The sequence below is a fragment of the Spermophilus citellus genome, assembly GCF_964194105.1.
Source record: "Spermophilus citellus genome assembly, chromosome: X".
Lineage (NCBI taxonomy): Eukaryota > Metazoa > Chordata > Mammalia > Rodentia > Sciuridae > Spermophilus > Spermophilus citellus.
In genome coordinates this window covers 24,873,347-24,901,205 of record NC_138190.1, presented here as the reverse complement: position 1 = coordinate 24,901,205, position 27,859 = coordinate 24,873,347, and the positions used below count along the sequence as shown (strand labels likewise).

The 27,859-nt window shown below is 34.0% G+C and overlaps 1 protein-coding gene across 7 annotated transcripts in view; it reads right to left on the bottom strand.

The window, feature by feature from the left end:
* Positions 1-674: 674 nt before the first annotated feature.
* GK (glycerol kinase) overlaps positions 675-27,859 on the bottom strand; it is an 80,869-nt gene continuing 53,684 nt past the window's right edge. For 4 of the 7 annotated variants that reach the window (XM_081277796.1, XM_081277797.1, XM_081277793.1 and 1 more), the window contains 9 exons: positions 27,308-27,388; positions 14,726-14,804; positions 13,666-13,762; positions 12,689-12,773; positions 12,081-12,201; positions 11,835-11,978; positions 9,304-9,384; positions 4,372-4,458; positions 675-2,758 (listed from right to left, as the gene is read on the bottom strand). In XM_081277796.1, coding sequence (XP_081133922.1) covers positions 2,748-2,758; positions 4,372-4,458; positions 9,304-9,384; positions 11,835-11,978; positions 12,081-12,201; positions 12,689-12,773; positions 13,666-13,762; positions 14,726-14,804; positions 27,308-27,388 — 786 coding nt within the window. In that variant the 3' untranslated portion in view covers positions 675-2,747. Of the gene's footprint in view, positions 8,074-9,303; positions 9,385-11,834; positions 11,979-12,080; positions 12,202-12,688; positions 12,774-13,665; positions 13,763-14,725; positions 14,805-27,307; positions 27,389-27,859 lie in introns of all 7 variants that reach the window. The other 3 variants (XR_014020073.1, XM_081277792.1, XM_081277795.1) reach the window with 3 other exon arrangements.

Here is a 27,859-nt window from a genome sequence, read left to right as displayed (position 1 = left end):
AAATATTAGTTAAAACAAGCTATTAAACAGTTTGTTAAAAATAATTTTTGTCACAATAGGCAGCAGGGGAGAGAGGAGGGGAGGTTCACCAGATTGGACAGGAGGGAATGGGGGGAGAGGAGGAAGGGAGGAAAGATAGGAATGCAAAAGACGGCAGAATGATTAGGACATAACATTCCTATGTTCACATATGAACACATGACCAATGTAACTCCATATCATGCCCAACCACAAAAATGTGAAGTTATACTCCATGTATATCAAAATACATTCTACTGGGGTGGGGTTGTGGCTCAGTGGTGCAGCACTTGCCTGGCACCTGTGAGGCACTGGGTTCTATCCTCAGCACCACCTAAAAATAAATAAAATGGAGGTATTGTGTCCATGTACAACTAAACATTTTTTTAAAACATTCTACTGTAAATGTATGACTAAAAAGAATAAAAATATTTTTTACATCTATTACTATTAAGTAAACATGGGATAAATAGTTCCTACCCTATTGTTAATGTCATTAGTTTCTATGCTATGACAATTTTTATTGGGTGGTTTCTCTGAAATAGCTTCTACTCTTCATTTTGCACAAGGCTACAGTATACCAATAAACATTCCAAAGTATTGGGCTTTGGACACTTCAAAAATGCATGAAAAACTCTAAGATATCATCACAGAAGAAAAGATGCATTATTTATTTCACTGATTAGTTGGAGAACAAAAGACTGAGGTGTTGGCTATCGAGTTGAGAGAACAATGGTACACTAGACTCCACTGACTAACCCAGGTAGAGAGAGGCTGGAAATGCTGAGATGGAACATTTTAGTCTGTTCTAATAGACTGATTAAGGTGTTCATCATTCCAGAAACTATTTCTTCGGCTGTTGTTTAATTCTTCCGAGTATGCCTGATCAAGTGCTAACAGCTGAGTTTCAAGTTTGCTGAAACATCTTTGTTAATTTAACTTGATCTAAATGAGAAATGCAAGTAAGAATGAGGGGTCAATTTATTTTGTGTAAATTTATCATTAAATATCAATGTGTACAATTCAAACATTTACAAATCTTGCAATCTGTAGAAAAATTAATGTAATATTAAGATTATCTGAACAGTGATTTGCACCATTATTTACAATTATCTCAACCTACCTTTGTAGAAAGGTAATTATGTTTAAAAGTATCCCTGCCAAAAAGTGATAATTTCACAGTACCTTTCTTTAGTATTTGTGTCACTTAAATTCCAGCTGCATCAGTAAAACCCAGCAGATTTAATAATTTTGAAACAGCACAATCAGAACAGTAGATACAAACTATGATTAATTCCAAACAAAACCTCTTTTATCAACATATAAATATTTTCCCATTCGACATTGATAGAAGAAAAGAATTAGGAGGCAATATTTTCTTGTTTACTAGAAAAAAATAAAACTAGGTGAATTCTTATATAATACTAAATATTTTGAGAAATAATTAGTTTCACTGGAAGGCATTTCTAATGGTAAAACTTTTTTCATTTGTAATATGACAGTGAGCATTGATAATTCTCTAGCATTTCCAGATTGAAAGATTGTCTTTATTCCTACATTTTCCTTTTGTTTTTGACATTCCCTCAATCCCTCAAAAGAATCCCAAATATATAAAAGATTAATTGAAACAAAAAATAATTTTATTTTGACTAAGCTTGTGTTTGAGAACAATGTTTACTGTAATATTCCATAGTTTTCTTTTTTAAAGATATATCCAGCTAGACAATTAAATAAAAAGGTAAAGTATAAGAAATATAGCTGAAATCATAATAAAGTACATTTTCTTTTATTGACATAGGAGATATACTTAAATTTTAAATATTGGCTCTTTAAGAAAAATTTCTCTTGGTTAAATAATATGCATAACCGTTGCCCAAACATGTGTATAGCTGTTTCCCCCAAACTATTTATATACATAGTAGTCCACTTAAAACCAGCCATGTTAACCTACTAAATACAATGTGCTCCTAAATTTATAAATGGGCTACCAGTAGTATATAAAATATATAGGCATGTATGTTATACATATAAAGTAAAAAATATAAAAAGGAGAGATGGAAGAAATAAGAAAAAGAAAACATCCTTTCCTATAAGATCCAGACAAAAAGTCACTCTAATTAGTCAGACAATGTAAAATACTGAAGCATTTCAGTTTTGGCAAATACTTTTCAGAAAAATATCCAAACTATGAGATACTAAATTGTTGTCTTAATAATTTTAGTAGAATTTTACATTTAAACATTCAATGAAGATGTGGTTTTCTAATATATAGAAAAGAAAACTTTTGGCAAACAAAAAAAAAAATCACTCTTTTTAACAGGTTAGTATTAACCCCTTAATCAGGCATGTAAGGTGCAGATAATCAAAATCCTGTTCCGTTAGCATCTGAATATGTTTGATGAAAGACTCCAGTGGACAGGATCTGAATTCTTCCTAAATCTTAGAGGGAATGGGGCAGGATGTTATGACAATGGAGGGGGTCAGCCCCAAAAGTAGCTGGCCCAACCTTAACTGTCAGTGTTAAAAAACACACCAAATATTTCTGTAGCATTCTTTCTGTGGCATTTTCTTTATCTCAAGCCACAGGTCTACTTGGAGGATCATGCAGCAAGTGGCTTATAAATAAAATCAGAGTCTATGAATAGTGTCATCACATTAAGAGACAGAATTGCTGGATTCTCTCATTACATAAAAAGCTTGCATCTTGGGAATCCATGAGTTGGTATTATTTATGGGATACCTAAAATAGGGGACAAAAACCATATAAATCAATAAGGCATATATGAAATTCAGGAGTAAAAGCAATGAAGACTATTCAATCATTTATTGAGCTAGAAATTCAATGATTTCAAAATAATGCCTTCTAGTTAAAATGCAACAAATTTAACTAAGCCTATTCCAAAATTGGCAAATACAACTACTGTTGCTAGTTGTTTACAAGGCAAACAATTCCACTATTCTTGAATTTTGGTATATGTCACAAAAAGAACCTAAAGATGGTGACACTATGCATTCTAGAAGCCTACCAATTTGAATACATACCATCATTATGCATCTCAAAATACTCGGGATAATGAAAAGTAACAGAACAGTTTCTAAAAGTGTATGTTTATATTTCTCTATAAATTTAAATTACAGTTCTCATTGCAACATTTAGAGTCTTCCACTAAACATTCCCGAGAAGCAGAAAGAGAACAGACATTTTCTAATTCCATATAGATTTATGTATACAGAATCCCTTAGCACATTAGCACTAATACCAGGATACTGTTAATACACAATCGATGATTTGAAAAAAAAAAATTATCTTGAGTATACTTGAATATGAAATCTAGTTTTAAATTCTCATGCAAGTAACTCAAATTTTTCATTAAAAGATAACCTAATGTTCTGATATGTAATTTTCATTTCATAACACACAGCACTAAACTGATAATGCCAAGCAAAATAAATACTTCTCAAATTTCTACAAACAGATGTTTCTCCCACATTAATATGTTTAAAATTTGCATTTTAAATCCAGGTCATCATCATATTAACTAAGAGAGATAATTTAACTCTTTCTGTAATCATTATGATTTTATAAAATGTTTTACTTTCATGGAAACATATAAATAAGAAGCAAGTTGTTTCCATTTAAGCCAGTAATTTGAAGAAAAACTGAGCTATCATCAGGAGCAACTTCCAAAATGACTACTATTTAAATAAACACAGATTATGTTTTGCATTTCATAATATGCTGAGACATTTTACTTTACAAGAATATTCAGTAGCTGTTAATATGCAAAAATAATTCAGTTTTTGTTTAATCTCCAATTTACATAATAAATTTAAAAATTTCAGCTCACCAAATATATTCTTTTAACTAAAATAGAAGTGACTACAAATCTTCTCTGATTTTCGAGTTTTATAAGAACTCTACTAACATGCTCTGGCTTAGAATCTTGCTAGAGATGAACTATCAAGTCTTGTTTAGCAAATTTTCAAAAGTATGAAAAACAATTTATATACTTAATTAATGTCAAAATTACACTTTAACTTTCATCAGTCACTCTGAAAGTCCTTTCATTTAAACATTAACATTTGTACTCTTCCACTTTAACTTATTGATGTAGCTGACAGCAGAATGTAGCCCCTCAAAGAAACTATCTACTAAAAATAAAAGTTTAAGCAAAGTCACAGTCCTTAATTCCAATTGTTCCAAAAGATTAATTGATATAATTATATCTTTCATTGATTTTCCAGGTTCCTAAACAAAGAAAGAATGAAAAACACTGAAAACTTTCTGCTGAATTATACATAAACACATTAAAGCTAACTAATAACAATTGTCTAATTTAAAGAGTAACTAACCTGAGATGTACCTTGCTCCGATTAACATTACCATGCTACTCACTATAAAAATGCCCAAGGGCAGACTACAGAAGATACTAGGGTCACCTGTGGTCATCCAAGTAGAAGGGAATTCCAGTCAAGCAAACCAAAAGAGAGACACATAATTACAATATTTATGTTAAGAATCACATGATAGCAAAACAAAATAAGTTATAAAAATAGCATATTCATAAAAGCTAGCAAAGAGTTATTACTTTAAATCAAAAATATAATCAATATCAAAGGCTTATGACAGATAACAAACAATACAGAGACCATGCCACAAGTAGCCAAGAACATAATACATACAGACCAACATTAGCCTTCCACTGGCAAAGCCAAAGAGAGCCTATGGAGAACTTTTTGGGAGGCTGATGAGTTTTGGGGTTTTCTCCCCCAAAGATACTAAATGAGCATATTCACTCAAAGTTCAAATTATACATCCTTTGGCTGTCAGAGAAGAGTTATATTAGTCTATTAAAAATGAATTCCAAATCCCTTCTTTGCTAAAACATTGATTCAGTCTCATTTTTAAATAGATGTTGATGTGTAAGGAAATGTACCTGTAATATATTAATCTACATTTTAAAATTACCCAAGAACAACTATTTTGGTATTTTCTAATCTGATATCTATTGGAATCCTTTTTTAAAGAACATTCCTTATATATACCCATTTTTTAAATTTAAATATTATATATGTAGGGCTGGGGTTGTTACAGTGGTAGAGTACTTGCCTAGCATGTGTGAGACACTGGATTCGATTCTCAGCACCACATATAAATAAGTAAAGGTCCATTGACAACTAAAAAAATATTTTCTAAAAAAGTAAAAAAAAAAAAAAAGGGGGGGGGGTACTGGGGTTGTAGCTCAGTGGTAGAGCACTTGCCTAGCATGTGTGAGGCACTGGGCTCGATCCTAAGCACTACATAAAAATAAATTAATTAAATAAAGGCATAAAAACACAATAATGGGCTGAGGCTATGGCTCAGTGGTAGCGCACTCGCCTGGCATGTGTGAGGCACTGGGTTTGAGTCTCAGCACTACAAATAAATAAATAAATAAATAAATAACAACAACTAAAAAAAACTTTAAATACAATAACATTATTAAAATAAAGTTTAAAGAGATTATATATTTAGAATATATAGTACTTTTTATTTTGGTGTTGGGTATTGAACCTAGGACTTCCAAGCTATATCTCTAACCCCTAGAATATTTAATAACTAAAGAAGAAGCTTATTAAAAAACAATGCCTAAGAGTTGAGGAAGCATAACCATTAGACAGGGGCTTCACTGAAATGTGGTTAAAGATTCTCTGTGGGTATATTGTGTGATACAGTAAACTAATGACAGTAATTTCTTTGCTTTTTGAGGAAAGGATTTTTCCTCCCTCACCATGCATTTCTTTCCCCATAGAGGTAATTTTTCATTAGAGGGACATTATCCATTTTCCCTACTTTGTCACTGTTTATGTTATTTTTGTTTTCAAATAAAATAGGGTTTTGTTCCCTATTTATACTGACTGCTAAGGCTTGGATATGAGGTTTCCCCAAAAGCTCTTGTGTTAATTTAGGAAATGTCTGGAGGTGTGAAATGATTGGATTGTGAGATCAGTAACCTAATCATAATCAGTCCATCCTAGTGTGAATGGACTGTGTGGTACCTGTACCCACGAGGAAGTGTGGCTGGAGGAGGTGGGTCACTGGGGACATGCCCTGGAAACATGCATCTTCCCTGCGGCCCCTTGTGACTCTCTTTGCTTCCTAACTCAGCTGGGATCTGAGCAGCTTTCCTCTGCTGGGCCCTTCCTTCATGGTGTGCTACCTCACCTGGGGCCCAGAGCAATGGAGGACCAACCAAAGACTGAACCTCTGAAACCATGAGCTCAAAATAAATTTTTCCTGGGCTGGGGTTGTGGCTCTGTGGTAGAGTCCTTGCCTACCGTGTGTGAGGCACTGGGTTTAATTCTCAGCACCACATAAAAATAAATAAATAAAATAAAGGTATTGTGTCTATATACAACTAAAAAATTATTAAATAAAATAAATTATTCCTCGTCTTGTAGGATATTTTTGGTCACAGCAATGAAAAGCTGAATAAAACAGGGACCATATTTTAATTAGATTTTAGAAAAGGAAAATCTATGTTCTGGTTTTCTTACAACAAGTTATAAGTTATGCTAAGGTACAACATCTGCTTTTTTGGATATTCCTACACTGAATTCTATTTTGAAAAGATCTGAAGATTATTTATATTCAGGAGTTGCTATTTATATATAATGTTAATGAAGCTATTTCTCTTTTGGTGGAATATATATGTGTTTATATATTACATATATGCTTATATCACTCATATATGTATATATAGTGTTAATGAAACTATTTCTCATTAATTCTACCAAGAGAAATAACTTCATTAAAAATATCCCACCTAAGTTGATAGTAACTCTTGGATGCAGATAAGTCTAATATTATCATATATATAATTAATTAATAAATATATAATTAATATACATATTGATATATTATCATATATATACCCACATGTTACATTATATACATATACTAGTAATATACAGATACATATTAGATAATATATAGTATATGTATATATAGTTATATATGTAATATGCTTGCTATTTGATATGTATAATATATATAAACCAATTTGACCTGCTTTCAAAATGCCATTATGGTGGGTTGGAGCCCAAACCAAGTCGTTGTTTGTGATAAACCTCTAAAAAACATCAAACTTCCAATCACTTCTACATCTAAAACACATAACAAATGTATATTAATAATGCATTCAAATATAGTTACAAGCAAAAAATAAATGACTGTTCTAATGTTGACAAAGTGCTTTGGAAATCAAGCAAACAATACTCTTCCCATAATTTAAAGCAATTCTAACATCCTTTTGAGTTTATTAAAATAGGGCCCTTTGTAATTCTATTATCACATAGCTCATTATATTATAGTTATATAGCTTAAAAGAATATAATTAGCAATTTATTAATTAAATATTATTTGGAGCTTATTAATAAACAGCTTAGAAATACCCCACATATTAAATCATGTTTTTAGAACTTTGACCTTAAAGCTACTATTGTCTAGCTAAAACAAAAACAAAAGAAAATCTAAAACTCTCAAAAACTCAAATTACTTTTGTCATCAATGCTGATGAGCAGAACTGAAGAAATCTAATTTTTTGTTTGTTTTTACCAACTTTTTCTTAGCATTTTAAATTAATTGATAGGTACATAAACAATGGGAAATGGGAAATAGGTACATAAAAATGGGAAAATTGATTTGGGGGGAATTCTGCAATTAAAAGTTATATCTTCAACTACCAATATAGAGAACTGTGAGAGTACAAGGTATGGCATACAAGGAGGAAGACAGGAAGATTGTGCTGTTAACAAAAATTCACCTACTAAAAGAAATCTTATAACCCAACTTCTCATTAATTCAGGACAATTAAAAAAGAAGTCAGGTACCACATCTATTACATCTCACATAACATATGTATATAATGTAACATCACATATAATACATACATCTCACATAACTAGCATTATGCTAAAAAAATACGTATGACTAAGAAGTGTAATTGTAAAGGATCTCAAAATTGCAGTCTTGAAAGAAAGGCTTGGCTGTCATCTTGGAAAAGGCAGCTGAATCTGAGAACAAAAAGGATATCAAGCTCATTTTGGAGAAAAAAACGAAAGCTCCAAAAGTAGGAACATCAGGACTGAAAATACAGATCACACACGGAGCTGTGGTGATAGATTGTTCTAGAGGCTTGTCTTAAAAGCCAGATACATTAAAAGTGGTTCTAGGGGGCTGGGGATGTGGCTCAAGTGGTAGCGCACTAGCCTGGCATATGTGGGGCACTGGGTTCGATCCTCAGCACCACATAAAAATAAAGATGTTGTGTCCACCGAAAACTAAAAAATATTTTTAAAAAGTGGTTCTAGGGGGTAGCTCAGTGGTAGAGCACTTGCCTAGCATGCATGAGGCACTGGGTTCGATCCTCAGTGCCACATAAAAATAAGACAAAATAAAATAAAAGCATTTTGTCCATCTACAACTACAAAAATTGTTTTTAAAAAATTCAAAAGTGGTTCTATACTCACTTTGGGGGTTGCAAGGCAGGTAATTTCATTTACGAATCTTCTCCATTAAAATATATTCCTAATCATATTATTGGCCATTGTTTTGTTCATTATACTCTTGTATTTAGCAAAGAATTTAATTAAAGGCAGTTTGAGGCTGTTTAAATCTAAATGGTTTACTTGAGCTAAATATCTTCCTGCCTAAATGATTTGAAAAGTAAAATAGTCCTTAATTTTCTGCTAAAAGCCTATCTCAATCTGTTATAATACTTCTGATTTAAAATGTTTGGTAGATTTCTTCCTGTTTCTAGAGTATTCCTATTGTATAAATTTCCTAAGTACTTTGAATCAGGATATGAAGTAGTAGAATATATTCTGAAATTAAAATAGGTTCTACTGGTTCAGTTCATAAAGATAGCCTCCCAAAAAGGTAAGATAAGACAAGAGAGGAAAGGGGAGGGAGAGAAAGAGAGGATTCTAGTTGATTTTTTGTTCATTAAGAATAAACTAGAAATAATTTTACTTTTGGAATATTTAATTATCAATTGAAGTGCCAGGAATAAATTTATAAGGAAAGATATGACAGAACAGAGTTAAAGAATTTACATTAACCTGATAATTTCCATTTTATGTTAAGAACTTTAAAGTGCTTTCAAAATATTAGAAACTTTGGACATATGATAATGCTTTTCTTCAGAACAGCCTGGCTAAGTAAGTGTGAATGGCCAGATACGTAGATAAATTGTTTAATATACTTAGAAAATATAGAAATAATAAACAATGAAAATATTTTACCACTTTCTGGAGACTGAGTTGTAACCCAACCCATTGACTTCATCACAGCTTTCTTCCACGTAGAATAACGAATTTCACTTTCTAGAATTTGAAAGGAGGAAAAAGAAAACAGATATGAAAGGTAATTTGCAGAGGTGTTCTGTGTCATACTTATCACTCTGCATTTTACTATGATTATTTTTTGTACTGAGGATTGAACCCAGAGGTGCTCTATCACAGAACTACATTCCTACCCCTTTTTTGAAACAGGTCTCGCTGAGTTGCTGAGGATGCTTTTGAACTTGTGGTCCTCCTGCCCCAGCCTCCTGAGTTGCTGGTATTACAGGTATGTGCTACTGTGCCTGGCATCATTTTGTATTCTTGACATTGTTGTACACATTACACTAAAGTGAGGACTCAGATTTGGGAGCACATGGTTGTAGGTTAATGGGTGGTGCTTAGATGTTATAGAGTGTTGTAGAGAAAGAAGTATGATGGGAAATTCAGCATGGGACCGCAGGGTGAAAGGAGATTGGGAGACAGACTACCTGCTATGAAGACAGGGCTATTCAGAAATAAGTGGTGGTCAATTTGAAAACGGAATCCCATTTCCCATTTGATTTGTCTCTCTGTCCCCCTCCCCCTCCTCCCCTCTCCAGGGAGAGGGGACTAATGTGAGGAGAAGGGGTTAGTATGATGTAGAAAAACTAGAATTGCTTTTGGTCCAGTTAAAGGATTTAGCAAATACTGATTTCTCACAAGATTCAAAGTGAATTCCTGTGAGGCTCCCCTGACACCTGAAAGCAAGATTTCTTAAGGTGAAAATCTACAACAGGAATACTAAACAAAAAATGAACAGTGACGCTATACTCTAAAGTCTACCAAATCATGTGTAAGACTAGCCTTTTGTCAAGCCTCCCCAGCCTTTCCACAGCTCCTGAAACCTGAAACTCCCAGGAGATAAGGCTCAAAGATCACTTGCTTCAGAAAGTTTTCCAATGTCCCACTTGTAACCCCATCCCCACCCTTGCCTTCTCACATCCCTTAAGATGTTGGTTACCAAGTGAATTTTTATGGTTTGGTCTACCTCTCCCAGTTTATGTGAGTCTCCTGAGGGGAAAGGATTTGGTCTTTTACATCTTTGTAGCCTCATGAAAGTAACAATCTGACATGCAGTTGGCTCTAAATAACTGTTAGCTGAAAGGATGAAGTAGGTGCCTATTAGTATGTGGGAGATAGTGGGAAGAAATCAGTGAAAGGGAGGAAAGCTGGCAGAACTGATCAACTCCAGGCTAAGGCCTTAAATGATGGCAAAGATGGCTCACCTAAAGAAACAATCATCTTATCCGCTTTGCTCAAAACTTCCTTGCTTTAAAAGTTGGATAAGCATTTAGAGACCACATACATGTTCGGAATATTATCTGCCTATTAAGATGGTATGTTTTTTTCAGAAGAAAAAAAAATTGAACTTCATATTTTATCCAGTATTACAAAAATTAAAAAATTCCAGGGCTGGGGCTGTGGCTCAGCGGTAGAGCACTCACCTAGCATGTGCGAGTCCCTGGGTTTGATCCTCAGCTCCACATAAAAATCAATAAATAAAGGTTAAAAAATTATTTAAAAAAAGTTTAAAAAAATTTTAAAAATTCCAACAGAATATCAGATTTTGAAACAAATTTCTACATCTTGGTACATGGTCTGACTATAAAATTATAGTATTATTACTCATTTTATTGTATATGAAACTCTAGTATAAATTCTAGAAAATTCAAGAAAAATGCATTTGAAAATTTATTTTCCAAAAGCTCAAAATCCACTTTGATGCTTTTATGCATAAAAGGTTATAAAATCAAATTAATAAATAAAATCATATTTTCCTATTCACATCTTTAAGAAAAGTATCACTATATTTTAATAAAGATGTTGAGCAGAGCTTTTGGTCTAGTTTAATTGCTAAGGACAGTGAATCTGATATTTAATGCTCATTTATTTAAATTGCTGCCACTCTTGTTAGGGTAGTCCTGTTGTGCTAAAACATTACCAGAGTGTCTCTTAAATTAGCTAATCATATTCTAGGAGCCAGGCCATCACACTGAGGGTGACTTGGTATACACATTAGAGGTGGGTGGCTAATATATCTCATTTATCACTTTGTTATTCTCCTATTCTCCTAAACAGTATAGAAATGAATGGTTTAAAAAGTGACTTTAGAGACTCGGGTTATAGCTCAGTGGTAGAGTGCTTGCCTAGTATGTGTGAGGCCCTGGGTTCGATCCTCAGCACCACATAAAGATAATAAGTAAAATAAAGGCACTGTATAAATCTACAACTGAAAAAAAATAAAGTGATTTTAGAAGTTTTTTAAAAGGAAACAATTCTTTCCTCCACACTTACTCAGCATAGCCCAATATGGCTTAGCAGCCACATCTGAAATAGTAACTTTTGCTATTTTACTTTGTTCCTTAACTTAAAAAGTAAACAGAAAGGCAAACCCCCTGAAACTGAAGTCATTTTCACAGAATACCATTCAAAGTTTCATTCTTTATATTTACCCTCAGCATTGATCTGAGGTTCAAATCGCTCCATCGTGACAGCTGACAAATCCTCAGGTTCAAGACTCCAAACGCCAACTCCTTCTGCAGCCCCTGCTGCCATTGCAGCACCGAGTGCAGTTGTTTCAGGCATGGAGGGCTTCACTGAGGGGCGAAAGATACATCAACAGTTTTGCAGTTATGTATGCCTAAGTTCTTCCGAAGGAACCATTACTCTTGGAGTTAAAAGAATGAAGACTTACTAACCTACTGGAATATACAGGATGTCCGCTTGCAGCTGCATAAGAATTTTGTTGCTGGTCATTCCTCCATCTACCTGCAAATGGCTGAGTGGAATTCCACAGTCACGATTCATGGCATCCAAAATCTTAAATAAACCAATGCAATTAACATTATGAAACTACTTCATAGTAACATCTATGAAAATAGCAATCCTTCACTCAAAAACCCTAAGGAACTTTCCAAAGCCTACAATATGAAATTGAGATATCTTATATTCATTTTCCAAGCCCTCCTTGATCTGGTCACAGTCAATCTTTTCTCTCATTTTATCTCTGCACTATGATATTCAGCAAGCCATATGATTCTGTTCTGCACCCTGGTTTCCTGGCTTGATAAGTCTATGTCTGTGTTGTCTCCTCTGTTTACTATGTACCACTCAGACTCCCTGAAATTATAAAATGCCTAGTAATAAAAGCTGGGAAAAGGGGGGAAACATATTTAGATTTGTTTATACTAGTTCTGTTTTTTTATTAAGTATACTTTTGGCATTTAACAAATTTCAGGCATTAATATATCATTTTAAAATTCATAATAGAGGATAATTTACAAGAAAACAGGCCAATATTTATTACCTCTCGGGTTTGAAAACAAACAGCTTCTAGTGCAGCAAAAGCGATATGGCATTTATTGGTGAATTGAGTAAGTCCACAGATTATCCTAAAAATACACAAAACATTTTCAGATTAAAGTGTTATGAATAAGTCATCCATTTGAAATGTCCCAAATATGCAAAGAGTGAATTTGGTGAACAGAAACATTCAGAGAAAGAAAATTCAATATAATCATAAAATAACTTGGAAAGTCTTTATAGTACACAACCCTGCATTCATATATGGAAAAGTTCATGAGCCATCTAAATAGATGGCAGTAAGGCAAAATCAAATCTATATTCATTTAGATGATGGCCCTTTGCTATACAACTTGTAGATGCCTTGAAGAAAAAGGATAACAGTATTATCATGAATATGAATATAGCAGAAGCTATAGTATACTGATGTATAACTTTTTGTAGTTTAAGGTTCTGAAGTTAGAGTCTCCAAACAGGAAAGGTTTTCTTAACATTTTAAAATCATGAAAATAGGAAACTAGGGCTGGGGATGTGGCTCAAGCGGTAGCGTGCTCGCCTGGCATGCGTGCGGCCCAGTTTCGGTCCTCAGCACCACATACAAACAAAGATGTTGTGTCCGCCGAAAACTAAAAAATAAATAAATAAATAAAAATTCTCTCTCTCTCTTAAAAAAATTAATTTAAAAGAAAATAGGAAACTATTAACTAATTTGTTAAAAGAAACGAAACACCAAAAAGTAGACCATATTGTCAATACTTACCTTCTTTATTTTCTAATTGATAATAGTTTTACATATTTGTGGATGGAGTATAGTGTGGTATTTCAATATACACACACAATATGTGATGATCAAATCAGGATGCTTAGCATATATATCACCTCAAATGTTTATCATTTCTCTCTGTTGGGAACATTCAAAATCATCTCTTCTAGTTATTTTGACATACATAGTAAATTATTGTTAACTATAGCAATACTTACCCTCTTGCACTAGGTTCCCAATAAGGTGCATATAACCCTGAAAATGCTGGAACAAAGTAGCAGCCATAAGAAGTACCTACTTCTTTAGCGAGTTTTTCTAATAGTTAAAAGAAAAAGAAAAAGATCAAAAATCACAAAAATATCCTACATTTTGAATAAATATACCTATTTTCAAAATTATTTCAGGGTTTTGGTTTCCAATTCATTGGGATAGCCAAATGTTCCTAATTATAGAAGTATGTTAGGAGCAACAAAAAGGTTTTTTTTACACTGAAACCCATCCCCCACTAAAATATAACCCAGCTCAAGAAATCAAGGAACTGGATTCATTTCCTTAAGGTATTTTAGCTCTTTTCTATTTTTTTTTTAAGGTTGCTGATTAGAAGATGAAGAAGTGGCCTCTTCTGTGCCTAAATATTTCTGATTGTCTATACAAGTGTCTATACAAGTGGAGAGTGAGTAGCTAAGTTCAAACTAATTACTCATCAATTAACTACAACCATATTAGTAAAGAGTTTTAATGTTCACTGTAATCTAGTGGTTAAAGCTCTTTTTTGGGGGAGGGGAGGGTGCCGGGATTGAACTCAGGAGCACTCGACCACTAAGCTGCATCCCCAACTTATTTTGTATTTTCCTGTCTCACCAAGTTGCTTACCATCTAGTTTTTGCTGATGCTGGCTTTGAGCTCACAATTCTCCTATCTCAGACTCCCCAGCCACTGGGATTAGAGGAATGTGTCACAGCACACAGCTAAAGTTCTTTCTTATCAGATAAATGTAAGTAGACTGCTTTACCTGCAAATTTGGGCAATCTCTGGTGTTTGATTTTATATTTGGGTAATTTTTATGCCCTCCCTTTCCATTTCCAGTTTATTAATAACTACTGCTAACTATATCAATTTGTTGTTTAAGAAACCTTCACAATATAGTTTAAGTCAAATCTATAATAGGGGCCCACCTCACTTATAGAACACCTGTGTGGCAATGCAATCTATGCAGAGATAAAATATTAGAAGTTTTCATTTTTCAGATTTTCTAACCTGTTGTTAGAACATACTCACCAATTTCCTCTGAGGACTTGATAATACCAAGATTGTCTCGTAGCCAGCGAATAACAGCTCCAGCTATAGCTACAGAACCCTGAGGGAAAAAAGAAAACCAAGACAGAATATACGTTAGCACTACAAAGCATTTTTATTGACCCTATTCTCTGTATATGGCACTAGCAAATGGATAAATTTCAAGCAATTCAACCTTGGGAATCCCATAAATACAGTAAATTAGGTCTTCTAATATGAATATAGTACTTCTAATATAAATATAGTTCACTAATAAAAGTTTTTCATGGGATAGGGAAAAATGAGCCCTCCAGATACCCTTGGACCTGTCCCCTGTCGAATCTTTTAAGCAGTTTGATTCTTTTCCCATTTTTTATTTGTTGCTAAGCTACTGGGGCATGCTATCACCTAGAGTAAATTTCCATTTTATTCACAAAGTTATTGGGAGAGGCCGCATTAAGTTTCTTCAACCTGGGTACAATGATGCATGCCTATAATCCCAGCTATTCTGGAGGCTGAGGCAGAAGGACTGACTGGTCAGCCTGGCAATTTAGAGATCCTGTCTCGAAATAAAAGAAAATAAAATAGCTGGGCATAGTGGCACATGCCTATAATCCCAGCAACTCAGGAGGCTAATATAAGAGGATCGTGAGTTCAAGGTCAGCCTCAGCAACTTAGCAAGGCACTAAGCAATTCAATGAGTACCAGTCTCTAAATAAAATATTTAAAAGGGCTGGGGATGTGACTCAGAGGTTAAGTGCCCCTGGGTTCAATCCTCAGTACCAAAATAGATAGATTGATAGATAGGCTTGGGATGTAGCTTAGTAGTAGAGTGTCACTGGGTTCATTCCCCAGTACTGTCAAAATAAGTTTCTTCAAATCCATTTTCCACATCCAATAGCATATAAAAATCAAGCAAAAAGCTGGTCATGGTGGTGGATGTAAAATCCCAGTGATTTGAGAGGCTGAGACAGGGAGCAAAAGTTCAAGGCCAGCCTAAGAAATTTAGTGAAACTCTCAGCAACTTAGCAAGGCCCTATCTCAAAATTAAAAAAAAAAAAAAAATCTTAGTATGCATGAAGCCCTGAGTCCAATCCCTAGCACTGCAAAAATAATTTTTTTTTATTATTTTTGGACTGGGGATGTAGTTCAGTGGCAAAGCACCCTTGGGTTCAATATTTAATACCCCCCAAAAAAGTTTAAAGACACTAGCTCCAAAGTAATTATTCTTTTTTTAAATTTTTTAATATTTATTTTTCAGTATTTGGCGGATACAACATCTTTGTTTGTATGTGGTGCTGAGGATGGAACCCGGGCCGCACGCATGCCAGGCGAGCGTGCTACTGCTTGAGCCACATCCCCAGCCCAAGTAATTATTCTTTAAGACCAATCAATCACCAATGGATTTGGAGGTAGGGGCTGTGTCACAAGGATGAAAAATATAATTCAGAGTCAGATAAAATGAGTTTGAGTCCCATTTCTAGAACTTAACTTTTCTATGAAATCTTAGACAAATTATTTAGGCTTTCTGAGCTTCTTTCCTTCCTTTTTTGTGGGACAAGAGATTGAACTCAGGGGTTCTCTACCTCTGTGCTATACTCCCAGGCTCTTTTTTGAGACAAGGTCTTGCTAAATTGCCTGTGCTGGGGCTAGGGTTGTAGCTCAGTGGTAGAGCATTCGCCTCACACTTGTGAGTCACTAGGTTCAGTCCTCAGCACCACATAAAAATGAATAAGTAAATGAAATATCTATTATGTCCATCTACAACTAAAATATTTTTTAAAAAATTGCCTGTGCTGGCCTTGAATTATGATTCTTCTGTCTCAGTGTTCTGAGTTGCTAGGATTATAGGTGTGTACCTTTGCACCCAGCTCTGCACTTCATTTCTTTACATGTAAAATGACAGTGACTATCACAATATGTACTTAAACAAAATTACTGTAAGGCTCAGTATGAGAATACATGTGAAGGTTCTTAATGTAAAAATATTAACTTTGTTAATTTCTTTTTTTAGTTGTTGATAGACCTTTATTTTTCTTTATATGTGGTGCTGAGAATCAAACCCCGTGCCTCACATGCTAGGCAAGTACTCTATCACTGAAGCTACAACCTCAGCCCTAACTTCAATAAATACCAGCTAGGGGTGTAACTCTATGCCTACCATGTATAAGGCTCCAAGTTCAATTCCTAATATCACCAAAAAATATATTTATATAACAGATATATCAGCCAAATTCCATCAACAGATGAATGGATAAAAATGTGAAACAATAACACTATGTAATATTATTTGTCCAGTAAAATGAATGAAGTACAACAATGGGGAAGCCTTGAAAACATGCAAAGTAAAAGAAACCAGATATAAAATATCATGTACTACATGACTCCATTTATATGAAATATCTGGCATAGGCAAAGCCATAGAGACAGAAAGATCAGTAGTTGTTTAGGGTGAAGGTTGGCAGTTATGGGGTTTCTCTTGAGGATAATGAAAAGTTTTAAAGTTGGACTGTGATGATGGTTGTAAAAATCTGTGAATATTCTAAAAACCAGTAACTTATATACTTCTAAGGAGTAAATTTTGTGGAATGTGAATTAAATCTCAATAAAACTACTATAGGGCTGGGGTTGTAGCTCAGTGGTAGAATATTTTCCTTGCACATGTGAAGCACTAGGTTCAATCTTCAGCACCACATAAAAATAAAATAAAGGTATTATGTCCATCTATAGCTAAAAAAATTAAAATTATAAAAAAGACATTAAGGGCAGAAAAAATATCAGCGTGAATCAACAGGAATTTTAAAAAATATTTTGCTCTGATGATATAGATTTTCAATGTAAATTACTACCACTGAGTCACTCCAAATCAAATGTCACATGATATTAAATGTAGAGACCTGTCAGTTCAATTAACTGAATTACAAATGTCATCCCTTCTTGTTGTCATTTTTCAAGATATATACAAATCAGAGGATGAATATACTGATAAAGTTCTTCATTCGTACATTCTATAAGAAGTCACTATATGTTACTACAAAGCCACAGAATACCATAACTGTTCTATTTATACAATGGCTTTTTAACTACAAATAATTCTATGTGGAGCATATTTACATAACAGTACAAAGATAATGAAGCTTTAAAACTGGGACTGGGCTGCCGTGCAACTCAGTGATAGAGTGCTTATCCATGCATAAGTGCCAGGGTTCCATCCCCAGCATGGCAAAAACAAAACAAAACACCTTCCTCCCAGTTAAAAAAAAAACAAAACAAAAAAAAAAAACAAGGGGCTGGGGATGTGGCTCAAGCGGTAGCGCGCTCGCCTGGCATGCGTGCGGCCGGGGTTCGATCCTCAGCACCACATACCAACAAAGATGTTGTGTCCGCCGAGAACTAAAAAAAAAAATTAAAAAAAAATAAAAATAAAATTAAAAAAAAAAACAAACAAGAGGGCAGGACAAAAGCAATTCAATTAAGTAGCAACCTTAACCTACTTCACTACTCCCAGTGAATCTTATATTTCCCATCTTTGATATGTTTACATTTAGATACTTAGTGGGACTATTCAGGAGTACTAAGTAAAAATTTTTTTAGAGAGACTTTACCTTTGGAGTAGACAATTCAAAGATAGTAGCTGTCAAATACTACTAGTCTGGTGTTATCCAATGAAATATAATGAGAACCATAGGTAAATTTTTACCACATTAAAAAAAAAAAACTAAACATCTGGGTGCAGCGGTATATGCCTATAATCCTAGTGACTTGAGAAGCTGAGGCAGGAGGATTGCAAGGTCAAGACAAAATTACTGAGATATTTTATTTTTTGTACTATGTCTGAAATCTGGTAAATATTTTAAATTTACAGTACATCTCAATTCAAACTAGCCACATTACCAATACCCAATAGCCAGATATGGCTAGTGGCTACCATATTGGGCAGCACAGTTCTAGACCTCATTCATAAAACAAACGTCTTTTCCCCTTCTGCTCTCAAAAGACACTATGCATAACTCGGATCTAATCAAGAAACACATACATTTTCAATAGTTTAAGGCAAGTAGAGTGAATTTTGAACTAAATTCAACTATGAATTTTTAAAAGTTACTTTGCTAGAAGCCTAGCAGGGTGATTCTACGCCTATTAGCTAGTGGAAAACTTTGGGAAACCAAGAGCTGATATACCATATTTCCACTGAAAATGGTAGAATACTATGTACTTGAGACATTTTTTTAAAAAAGAGGAAGCAATATGGCTTTAGCAAAATGAAAATCAAGGTTTTGATAATCGGTTGACAAGCAGAGGGCATTACTTTGACTTAAAACAAAAGAAACAAAATACAAAGCCACTGCCAAGACTTCAGAAGAAAAGTGTTAAATTTGGTCATCAGGAGATATAGAAGTATTGTGCTGTAATCAAAGAAATAGAGAGAGTGAATATAAGAAAATAAAATATAGATTAAAAATACTGATCTGAAAGAAGTATAAAATTTTGGTATCAGGATATAATACAGAGTATGGTTTAGCTTTTACAGAAATTACTAAAAATGAGAGAAACCTTTAAAATTCACACAAAAATGTAGTTTTCTGAAATCAGAGGCAGGGGATAAAATGAAAGGTATAAAATTTTGAAGCTGGACAAGAAAACAGAAACAGAAACCTAAAATGATATGATAGAATGTAACTGTCCACTTTGTTATTAATTAAGTTACCACAAACCTAAAATATAAAAATCCAATACTTTGGTGCACTATCTACAAAAATGAAGCAGCCCTAGTTATGAGTCTTGACCCCCTGGGAAACATGCACACAATTGTTGTACTCTAAGGAAGACACAATGGAACTGAGAGGGTATAATGAAGTATAAATTAAATGATATGAGGAATAAATTATGTAAAAATTAGACAATGTAGTCTGGAAAATGAAAGGCTATGGGAAGACTAGACTGAAAATAATCAAATAGCGGGGCTGGGACTGTGGCTCAGTGGTAGAGAGCTTGCCTAGCATGCTGGGGCCCTGAGTTTGCTCCTCGGCACCACATAAAAATAAGTGAATGAAATAAAGGTATTGGGTCCAACTACAACTAAAAATTTTTTTAAAAATCAAGTAGCACTGATGTAATATCATAGCAAGTGCATGAACTCTTCCTCCAAAATTCCTTGACATGAATGCCACTGTCACAACCGTATATGTACAAAGAATACTTCAGAATGCACTAGACTTGCATCTCAAAAGGCAGTTGGTGAGAGTGGAGATAATAATGTAAAATCAAGATTATCATTAAAATTGTTTAAAACCACTCATTAGGCATGGTAAACACAATTTTGTGCATACTGCAGTACTATGTATCCTACATGTATAATTTATACTGTACTTAATTTGTATACATTAGATTACAAATGCAAAGTCTAACTCCACAGCATTTTTTTTTCTTTTTGGTGGTACTGGAGATTCTATCTAGGTCCTCATACATACTAGGGAAGTACTCTACAACTGAGCTAGACTCCCAGCCCTTTTAAACATTTGAGACACACACAGTCTTGATAAGTTGCCCAGGCTGGCCTCAAATGTGTGATCCTTCTGCCTCTGCCTCCCAAGTAGCAGGGATTAAAGTTGTGTACCACCGTGTCTGGCTCTGTGGAATTTTTTTTGGAGGTACTGGAATTGAATTTGGAAGGGGGTTGGTTCTACCACTGAACTACATCCTGAGTCCCCTTTTTTCTTTTGAGACAGTGTCTCAAAGTTGTGTAGGGTGCCTTGAACTTTCAATCCTTCTGCCTCAGCTTCCTAAAGCACTGGGATTACAAGTATGTGCCACTGTGCCCAGCTTCCATAGCAACATTAACCACAGAGAAAGGGGGATTACAGAGTTGAGCTGGGGCGACATAATTTTGAAACATAGTCCATTTCACTGATATTTCAGTAATAAGTGAGGAAACTAAAATTCAAAATGGCATTTATTGATCAGAAGATATACTTCTCAAGAAAGTACATTATGAAAGTCTATAAATAATGTTCATAAATTTTGACAATCAAACTCTTAATTTAGGTGGTCCCCATAATCCTCATTTCCTGGTGTTTATACTCTTTTGTGATTCCCTCTCCTTGAGTGTGGTGGGACCTTTGAGTTTCTTCTAACCAACAGTACACATCAAAGGCGATACTATGTATGCAATGATGTAGGTGTGATTATGATACATAAGATCATTGCTCTGTCTTGCTGGAAAACCCTTCCCTTTCTGGCTTAGAGGAAGCAGAGGCTCTGTTGGGAAACCCCATGTGGCAAAGAACTCTAGGTGACCTCTAGGAGCTGAGGGTCACCTCCAGCTGAGAGCCAGCAAGAAACTGAAGCTCTTAGTTCTACAACCACAAGGAATGAAATTCTGCCAATAGCTTGCCTGAGCTTGGAAGCAGATGGAGCCTCAGATAAGACCACAGCCTCAGCCGACACCTTGACTGCAGCCTCATGAGATTCTGAACAGCATAACCAGCTAAGCTGTGCCTGGACCCATGAGAACTGAGAGATGATAAATGTGTTATTTTAAGCCACTTATGTTTGTGATGATATTGTTATATAGCAATAAATGACTACTACATAGGCTTATACCTAAAATGCAAAAGTTAGCTCAAGAAGAATGAAAAGCTCTCACAAAGGAAATCTTAATACTATAATCATAAATTAAACCAAAGAATAGATGAGCAAAGACATTTAAATAAACCAATGAGGTGATATTTAAAAAATACTCTTTGAAGGTTATATTTAAAAAGAAAAATGGCATAAAAACAGAATTTGGTGTTTAAATAATATTTACTGTCTGTCTGCCAGCCTGCTAGGATAGAGGAATGAACAATACAGACAAATACCCCGACCTCAGGAATCCTAGATCCCAAACATGGAAGTCTCATATCCTAAGTAAGTTCAAGTTAACATAATTATATTGAAGCCCCCGCAACCCACCAAAGGATTTTTGTTTTATGAAGCAATACTTAGAAAATGAAGAGGAACAAGGAAAACGGAAAGCACGGCTTCAGGAAGATAGTGTACTATTATCAGATGACAGAGGAAAGCAGAACCACTCAATTGCTCTATTTGCTTCAGTATCTTCCACCCCTGGGAAACATTTTCCAAACTAGAAAGGGTAGGACAAATTTAAAGTTGTAGAATAATTTAAGGATCATGTGCCCCAATTTCCTTATACAGATATAAAAATAAGAAATCAGAGATGTTAAAATGTCATGTTTAGAATCACCTGACAGGGTCTTGAGAGGAAAAAAAAATATGAAGAGTCCTCTTTGTGGTTAAAAAAAAGAAGATGCAGATGTTTATATCAACAAAGATAGTGAATTTGTACTTCAAAAATCCCATTTATTCTAAACACAAAGGAAACAGAGAAAGAACTAAAGCAACAAATGATGAAATACAGAATAATGTCTACATGGATGGAAGAGAAAATGTACCACTGAGCAGGACTGAAGGCAGAAGCATGATGGGTTCTGACTTATTTTTCTGGTTGTGTCATGGAGTAGGAATAATGGCCAGGAACTGGTTCCTCCAGAGGAAAGGTGTCCAAAATGCTTTGTGCAAGACAAGAAACAGAATCAGGTTCAATGCTTGAAGCCACGGGCTAGGTGGCGCTCTCCTACTTGTGCATGGATGCTGGAAAAATAAAGTAACTGTCTATTCTTGCTGACTAAGGCTATGAGGAGGCTGGAACTGAAAATTCTAAATTATATGAAGAAATCTATGGTAAGTAATCAGCCAACAAAACTGAACACCTGGAATAGAAATCATTTTAGTCTGACAAAGACATTAAAATAAATATGCTGAACGTATTCAAAGAGATAAATTGAGGCATGACTTCCATTAAAAACACACATGAAATTATAATCAAAAGAAAAGAGGAATGAAACAAAATTGGATTGATCTGAAAAATAACCAAATAAAAACCATGTAAGTTATACTGAATTAAATTTAGAAATGTAATACTTGGGATACATCCTAGTCTAAACGGAGATGATGAATAAATTAGTGTTCCCATAAATGGCTGGTGAGAGTACAACTTACTACATCTTATGAAATGGTTTTCAGTATCTACTCAAAGTGAAGATACATTCCATGGCACAGAAATTCTAACCCTACAGAAATGTGTACATGTACATATATAAAAATGTTCACAGCAGCATTTTTTATAAGAGCCAATATCAAAAACTTGAATGTCATCGACACTGAATACGTACTAAGTTGTAGCAATGGGAAAGAATGAAAAAAAACAGCTATATCTAACAACATGAATGAATCTCACAAACAAATATTGAGTAAAAGAAGCCACAGTATCTGGCTCAGACATGCATGCACGAGCTCTTTCTTGATCTCATTTACATTTTTAATATATAAACTATTAAAGTCATGCAAACTCAATTCTAGTGTTTAGGGTTGTACATTTTAGTGTTAGAACTATAAAGAAAAGTAAGGAAGTGATTAATGATAAAAGGCAGGGCAGGATTTATCTCAGGGAAGAGCAAGGGTGGCTTATAGGAATTCCCAGGTGTTGGCAGTGTTCTATTTCCTGACCTGAGCACAGGTTACATGATCTTCTCTTTATAACAATTTGTTAAGCTGTACAGTGATGTTTAGATGAATTTTTATGTATGTATCTTAAGTTTTACAATACAAAAGAGGTTTATTGTTTGTTTTTAAAGAAAGTATTTGGAAATGGAAGATAGTTACTGAAAAACTCACCAAGGATGCAGCACAGAGAAACAAAGAGATTTTAAAAATATAAAGGGCAGTTAAGAGACATGGAGGATGGTTTGAAAGGTTCCAACATTCATCCAATAGCAATTCCAGAAGAGGATGGAGGTAATGGTAGAGGAGCAATATTTGAAGAAATAACTGCTGAGAATTTTCCAGATTTGAAGACAGACTTGGATCCAAGCACCTAACAGGATAAATAAAAATAAATCCAAACCCAGGCACATCACAGTAAAACTATAGAGCATCAATGATAAAGAGATAATATTAAAAACTCTCAGACAATAAACCAACCAGATTATCTACAAAGGAACCACATTTAGAAATGACAGGAGGTCTCATTAGCATAAAAAACAGCCAGAAGGGATGTGGGAAAAACTGTTAAATCTTGGATTTTATACCCACTTCAGAGGGAGAGCAAAATAAAGACAAACTTAAAAAAAAATAGGCTTACTATACTATAATCTGAATAAGTGAAATATAGAATGATGTCCCTTAGCAAGAAAAATTATGTGGATGAGGACACAAAAGGGGCAAAATCAAAGACATGATACTAGACAAAGAAATGGATACAAGTCAGTAGATATGAATTACTTCACTGTGAAGCAAATATTAGTAATTATTGTATGTTGAAGGATAATAGGAAAATGAAAACTTATAATATTGATTGCTGGTGGAGATAGTGGGGGTAAGGTATTTGAGGTTCTCGAATTTAATCCTTGGGAGATTAAAAATATTAAACAACTATATACACTGATAGAAAAAAATATAGTTAAATAATATCTTAAAAATTTCAAACTACAAACAAAAGAGAAAGAGATTACTAAACCCCCGCAAAATAGATTTGCATCATGCTACTTTCAAACCAGCAGAGGGAAAATCAAGGCAGGCTTACTGACTAAAGAAGGGTAGCTACAGTTTCAGTTTTTAAAGAGGGTAGAAAGTAAAATTTTAATATCTCAGACTTCCAAGCCTATTGACAACTTGTCAAGTTAAAGACTTGATTATTCAATATATATTTTGTAAGCACTTTTTAAAAAAGGAATTGGTGTGAATTTGTTGAGAAAAAATTTTATCAGCATTATTTCCTATTTTTTAATGTGGTTTAATTTTTTAAATGTTCTTTAATGTTCATTAATTGAAAACATTAATGAAAATAATTTGATCAACTAAAATTAGCAAGGTAAACATATTCCTCTCTGTGTGTGTTGCTCCTGCTGAGACTGCTAAATTAGCAGACAAAGGGTGGGGTGACACATGTGAGTCTGCAATGAAAACAACACAGGACTCAGGTTGAGGCCTAACATATCCAAACTTAGAAAGAAGGAGATAGTAAATGGGGTGTCCTATGCAATGAAACCTTGATGTTCATTAACCTGAATTTGCATCCTGGATCTATCTGCTACTCACTGTCTGTCAAAAATTACACTGACCAAGTTACTCCAATTTCACTTCTCTATTTTTAGATTGTGTGTAAAACAATAAGGAGAGTGTACTAAGTGTGTTGTCCTGTGATCTAATGTAATGTCTCTCTCAGTCTTAAAATTCTATAAATCTAAAAATATTACATGAATTGAAAGAAAATCATGAAACATATGCTTTTTAAGTCTCCAGATGAGACAAAATTTAAGAGTAATAGACCAAAGAATGAAAAATAATTCAGACTATATCAGAATAAGCTTAAATATCTATTGTGAAATTAAACAGAAGGAAACAAAGACCTAAAATTAGAATAATAAAAAAATCTTGTACATACAATGGAGTAGACATGGTTTGACAATGATTCACTTGAAAGAGAGGTAGGTATTTTAGCATATTTCCAGGCCAATGTATGAAGGAACTATTAGACTAAATTAATGAACTCATGGACTAGATTACCAAAAATAGTACTTATACTTTAAGAGGCAAAAATCACACTATTGAGCACAGGTCAGATTACATGTAGGATTTTATGTTCTGTTTGGGAAGACACTGACTGGCCAATCGGAATGCATTTCTTACAGGGAGCTCAGAACTACCAAGCATCTAGAAATCATGTGATATCAGGCACTGGGGCAGTTTATCCTGGAGGAGCAAGACTCACACAAACTGATAGCTGCCTCCAAGTGTTTGAACACTTGACAAACAAACTAGGTCCACTGCAAGATGTATTAAGAAGTGTTTTTGTGTAGAAGCTAGAGCAAAATAAGGGAAAGAAGGCAGTGGGAAGGGGATTGAATATTATGAAGACAACAAGATCAGTGGAATAGATGCAGAACCAGAGGGAGGGGAGGGAGGGAGGGAGGAAGGGAAAGGGTTTTGAAAAAATATGATATTAATTTAACAAAATCATGTTATATAGATACATAAATGTGCCAAAGAGAATTTCACGTTTATGTATATGTAGAAAGTGCCAATCAAAAATAAATAAAGGGTTGAACAGAGGATCAGTAGCATAGAGGAGGAGAAAAGAGTGGGGACTGGAGTAAAAGAGGGGGACAAGAATTGAAATCAAATTTCTTGCATGTGTAACTTTGTCAAAATGAACCCAAATACTATGTATAATTATAATGTTATAATAAAAAAATTTTACAAAAGCAGTTTGGGGTGCCATCTTCAAACAAGTTGGTAAGGAAACCAAGAGAAGGCTTTCCTATTGGGTGGGAAGTTAAGATCAGGTGTCTCCTATCCCTGAGGTCTTTGCCAAGTCTAAGGAAACTAATTCTAACTGCTAATTGTCTCCTGTGCAAGGAAAAAAAGAGAACATTATCATCATCATCATCATCATCATAGGTAAAACTGATCAAGTGCATATTCTATGTTGCTACTGTCATGCTAAGTATTCTCCATAGAAGGAAAAGAGAGGAAGTGGGCTCATAGGATCTTAAGTTCTGAGGAATGTTAAGATACCTTAAATACACAGAGCAAATATTTAAAAAATTCTTCTCTCCAAAGGAAGAGACTAGAGGGAGAGATTACACTGTTTATAGGGGGTGGGGGGTAGGGAAACGTGTAGAAAACCTGGAATGAAGTAATATTCTTCAAGTTCTAAGCCTAATGAACAAGAAAATATTTTAAAACTATAATTATAAGTTTGAAATTTTAACCAAATTATTATCAGACACTCTAGAAAACGGACCTTAAAAAGTTTTCGAATCAATAGTATTATCAATGTTACAAGGTAGCCATTCCTAAATTATTTGTGTAGAAATGCTCATAAGAAATATATCTGATTTTACAAAAAGAATATTGCTTCTTTGACTTTATAAACAAATGTTTCTAATTTTTCTCACACAAACTTACCATATCCTATAGGATTTGGCTGATATATTCATCTAAAATTTACAAGTGTCTGAAACAAATACTTCCAGTAACAAATAGGGTAAATTACCTCACTTTCTTTTCTGCATCAAATGTTACACAAAAAACAAAAAATTTTACACAGAACTGATTTTAACAAGGATACAGGTGAAGAAATCTGTTCTGCCTTTATATGCGCTGGGGTTCTCTTTAAAAAACTGTGCAGTTATAAAAACAGACTTTTTCAAGTAAGGCAATCCCTTCATTAAACTTCAAGGGTAAAAACAAAACTTACATTACAGAGTCAAATAATATTCCCAAGGTGACACAATTAATTGGTATAATAATTAAGGACGCAATATAATCAAGGTCTCCTAGAAGTAGTGATCCCCAGCTCAGTCCCAGGATCTTTCCACTCAATCAAAGGCAAAGGGGAAAAAAAGGAAATTTTTGAGCCCTATATATTTATATTTAGCAGAAAAGATATTAGAAAACACTATAATTTTCATTTTATTTGAATGTTTGTCATATCATTCATATTGATTGAAAAGAACTTACTTCCAATGCATAATATACTGGTTTGTCTCTGCCAAGTTTGTAAGCCACTGTGGTCAGAAGGCCATGTTCAGAAAATACACACTATCAGAAAGAAAAATAAAACACGTCAATGTGGAGAAAATTAAAACATAGCATATTTTTAAAATCTAAACTGACAGTTTCATAATGCTATATGCTTTATATGTATACAATTTTTAATTATCAGTTATATCTCAATAAAAATAATATTAGAAAAATCTTAAAATGATAGCTTCAAAATAATCAATAGGTCAATTTAAAAAATATTAGTCAAAATCATGAGTATTAAAAACACTTGAGGGGCTGAGGCTGTATCTCAGTGGTAAAGTGCTTGCCTCTCATGTATGGGGCACTGGATTCAATCCTCAGCATCACATAAAAATAAATTAAAAATACCGTGTGTTCATCTATAACTAAATAAATATTTTTTTTAAAAAAACACTTGAATTGTGCAACAAGTTTATTGCTTATTCCAAATTAGATTTGTATTAGAAATCTGACAAGATCAGTGTCTAATCCATCTACTGATAGGGA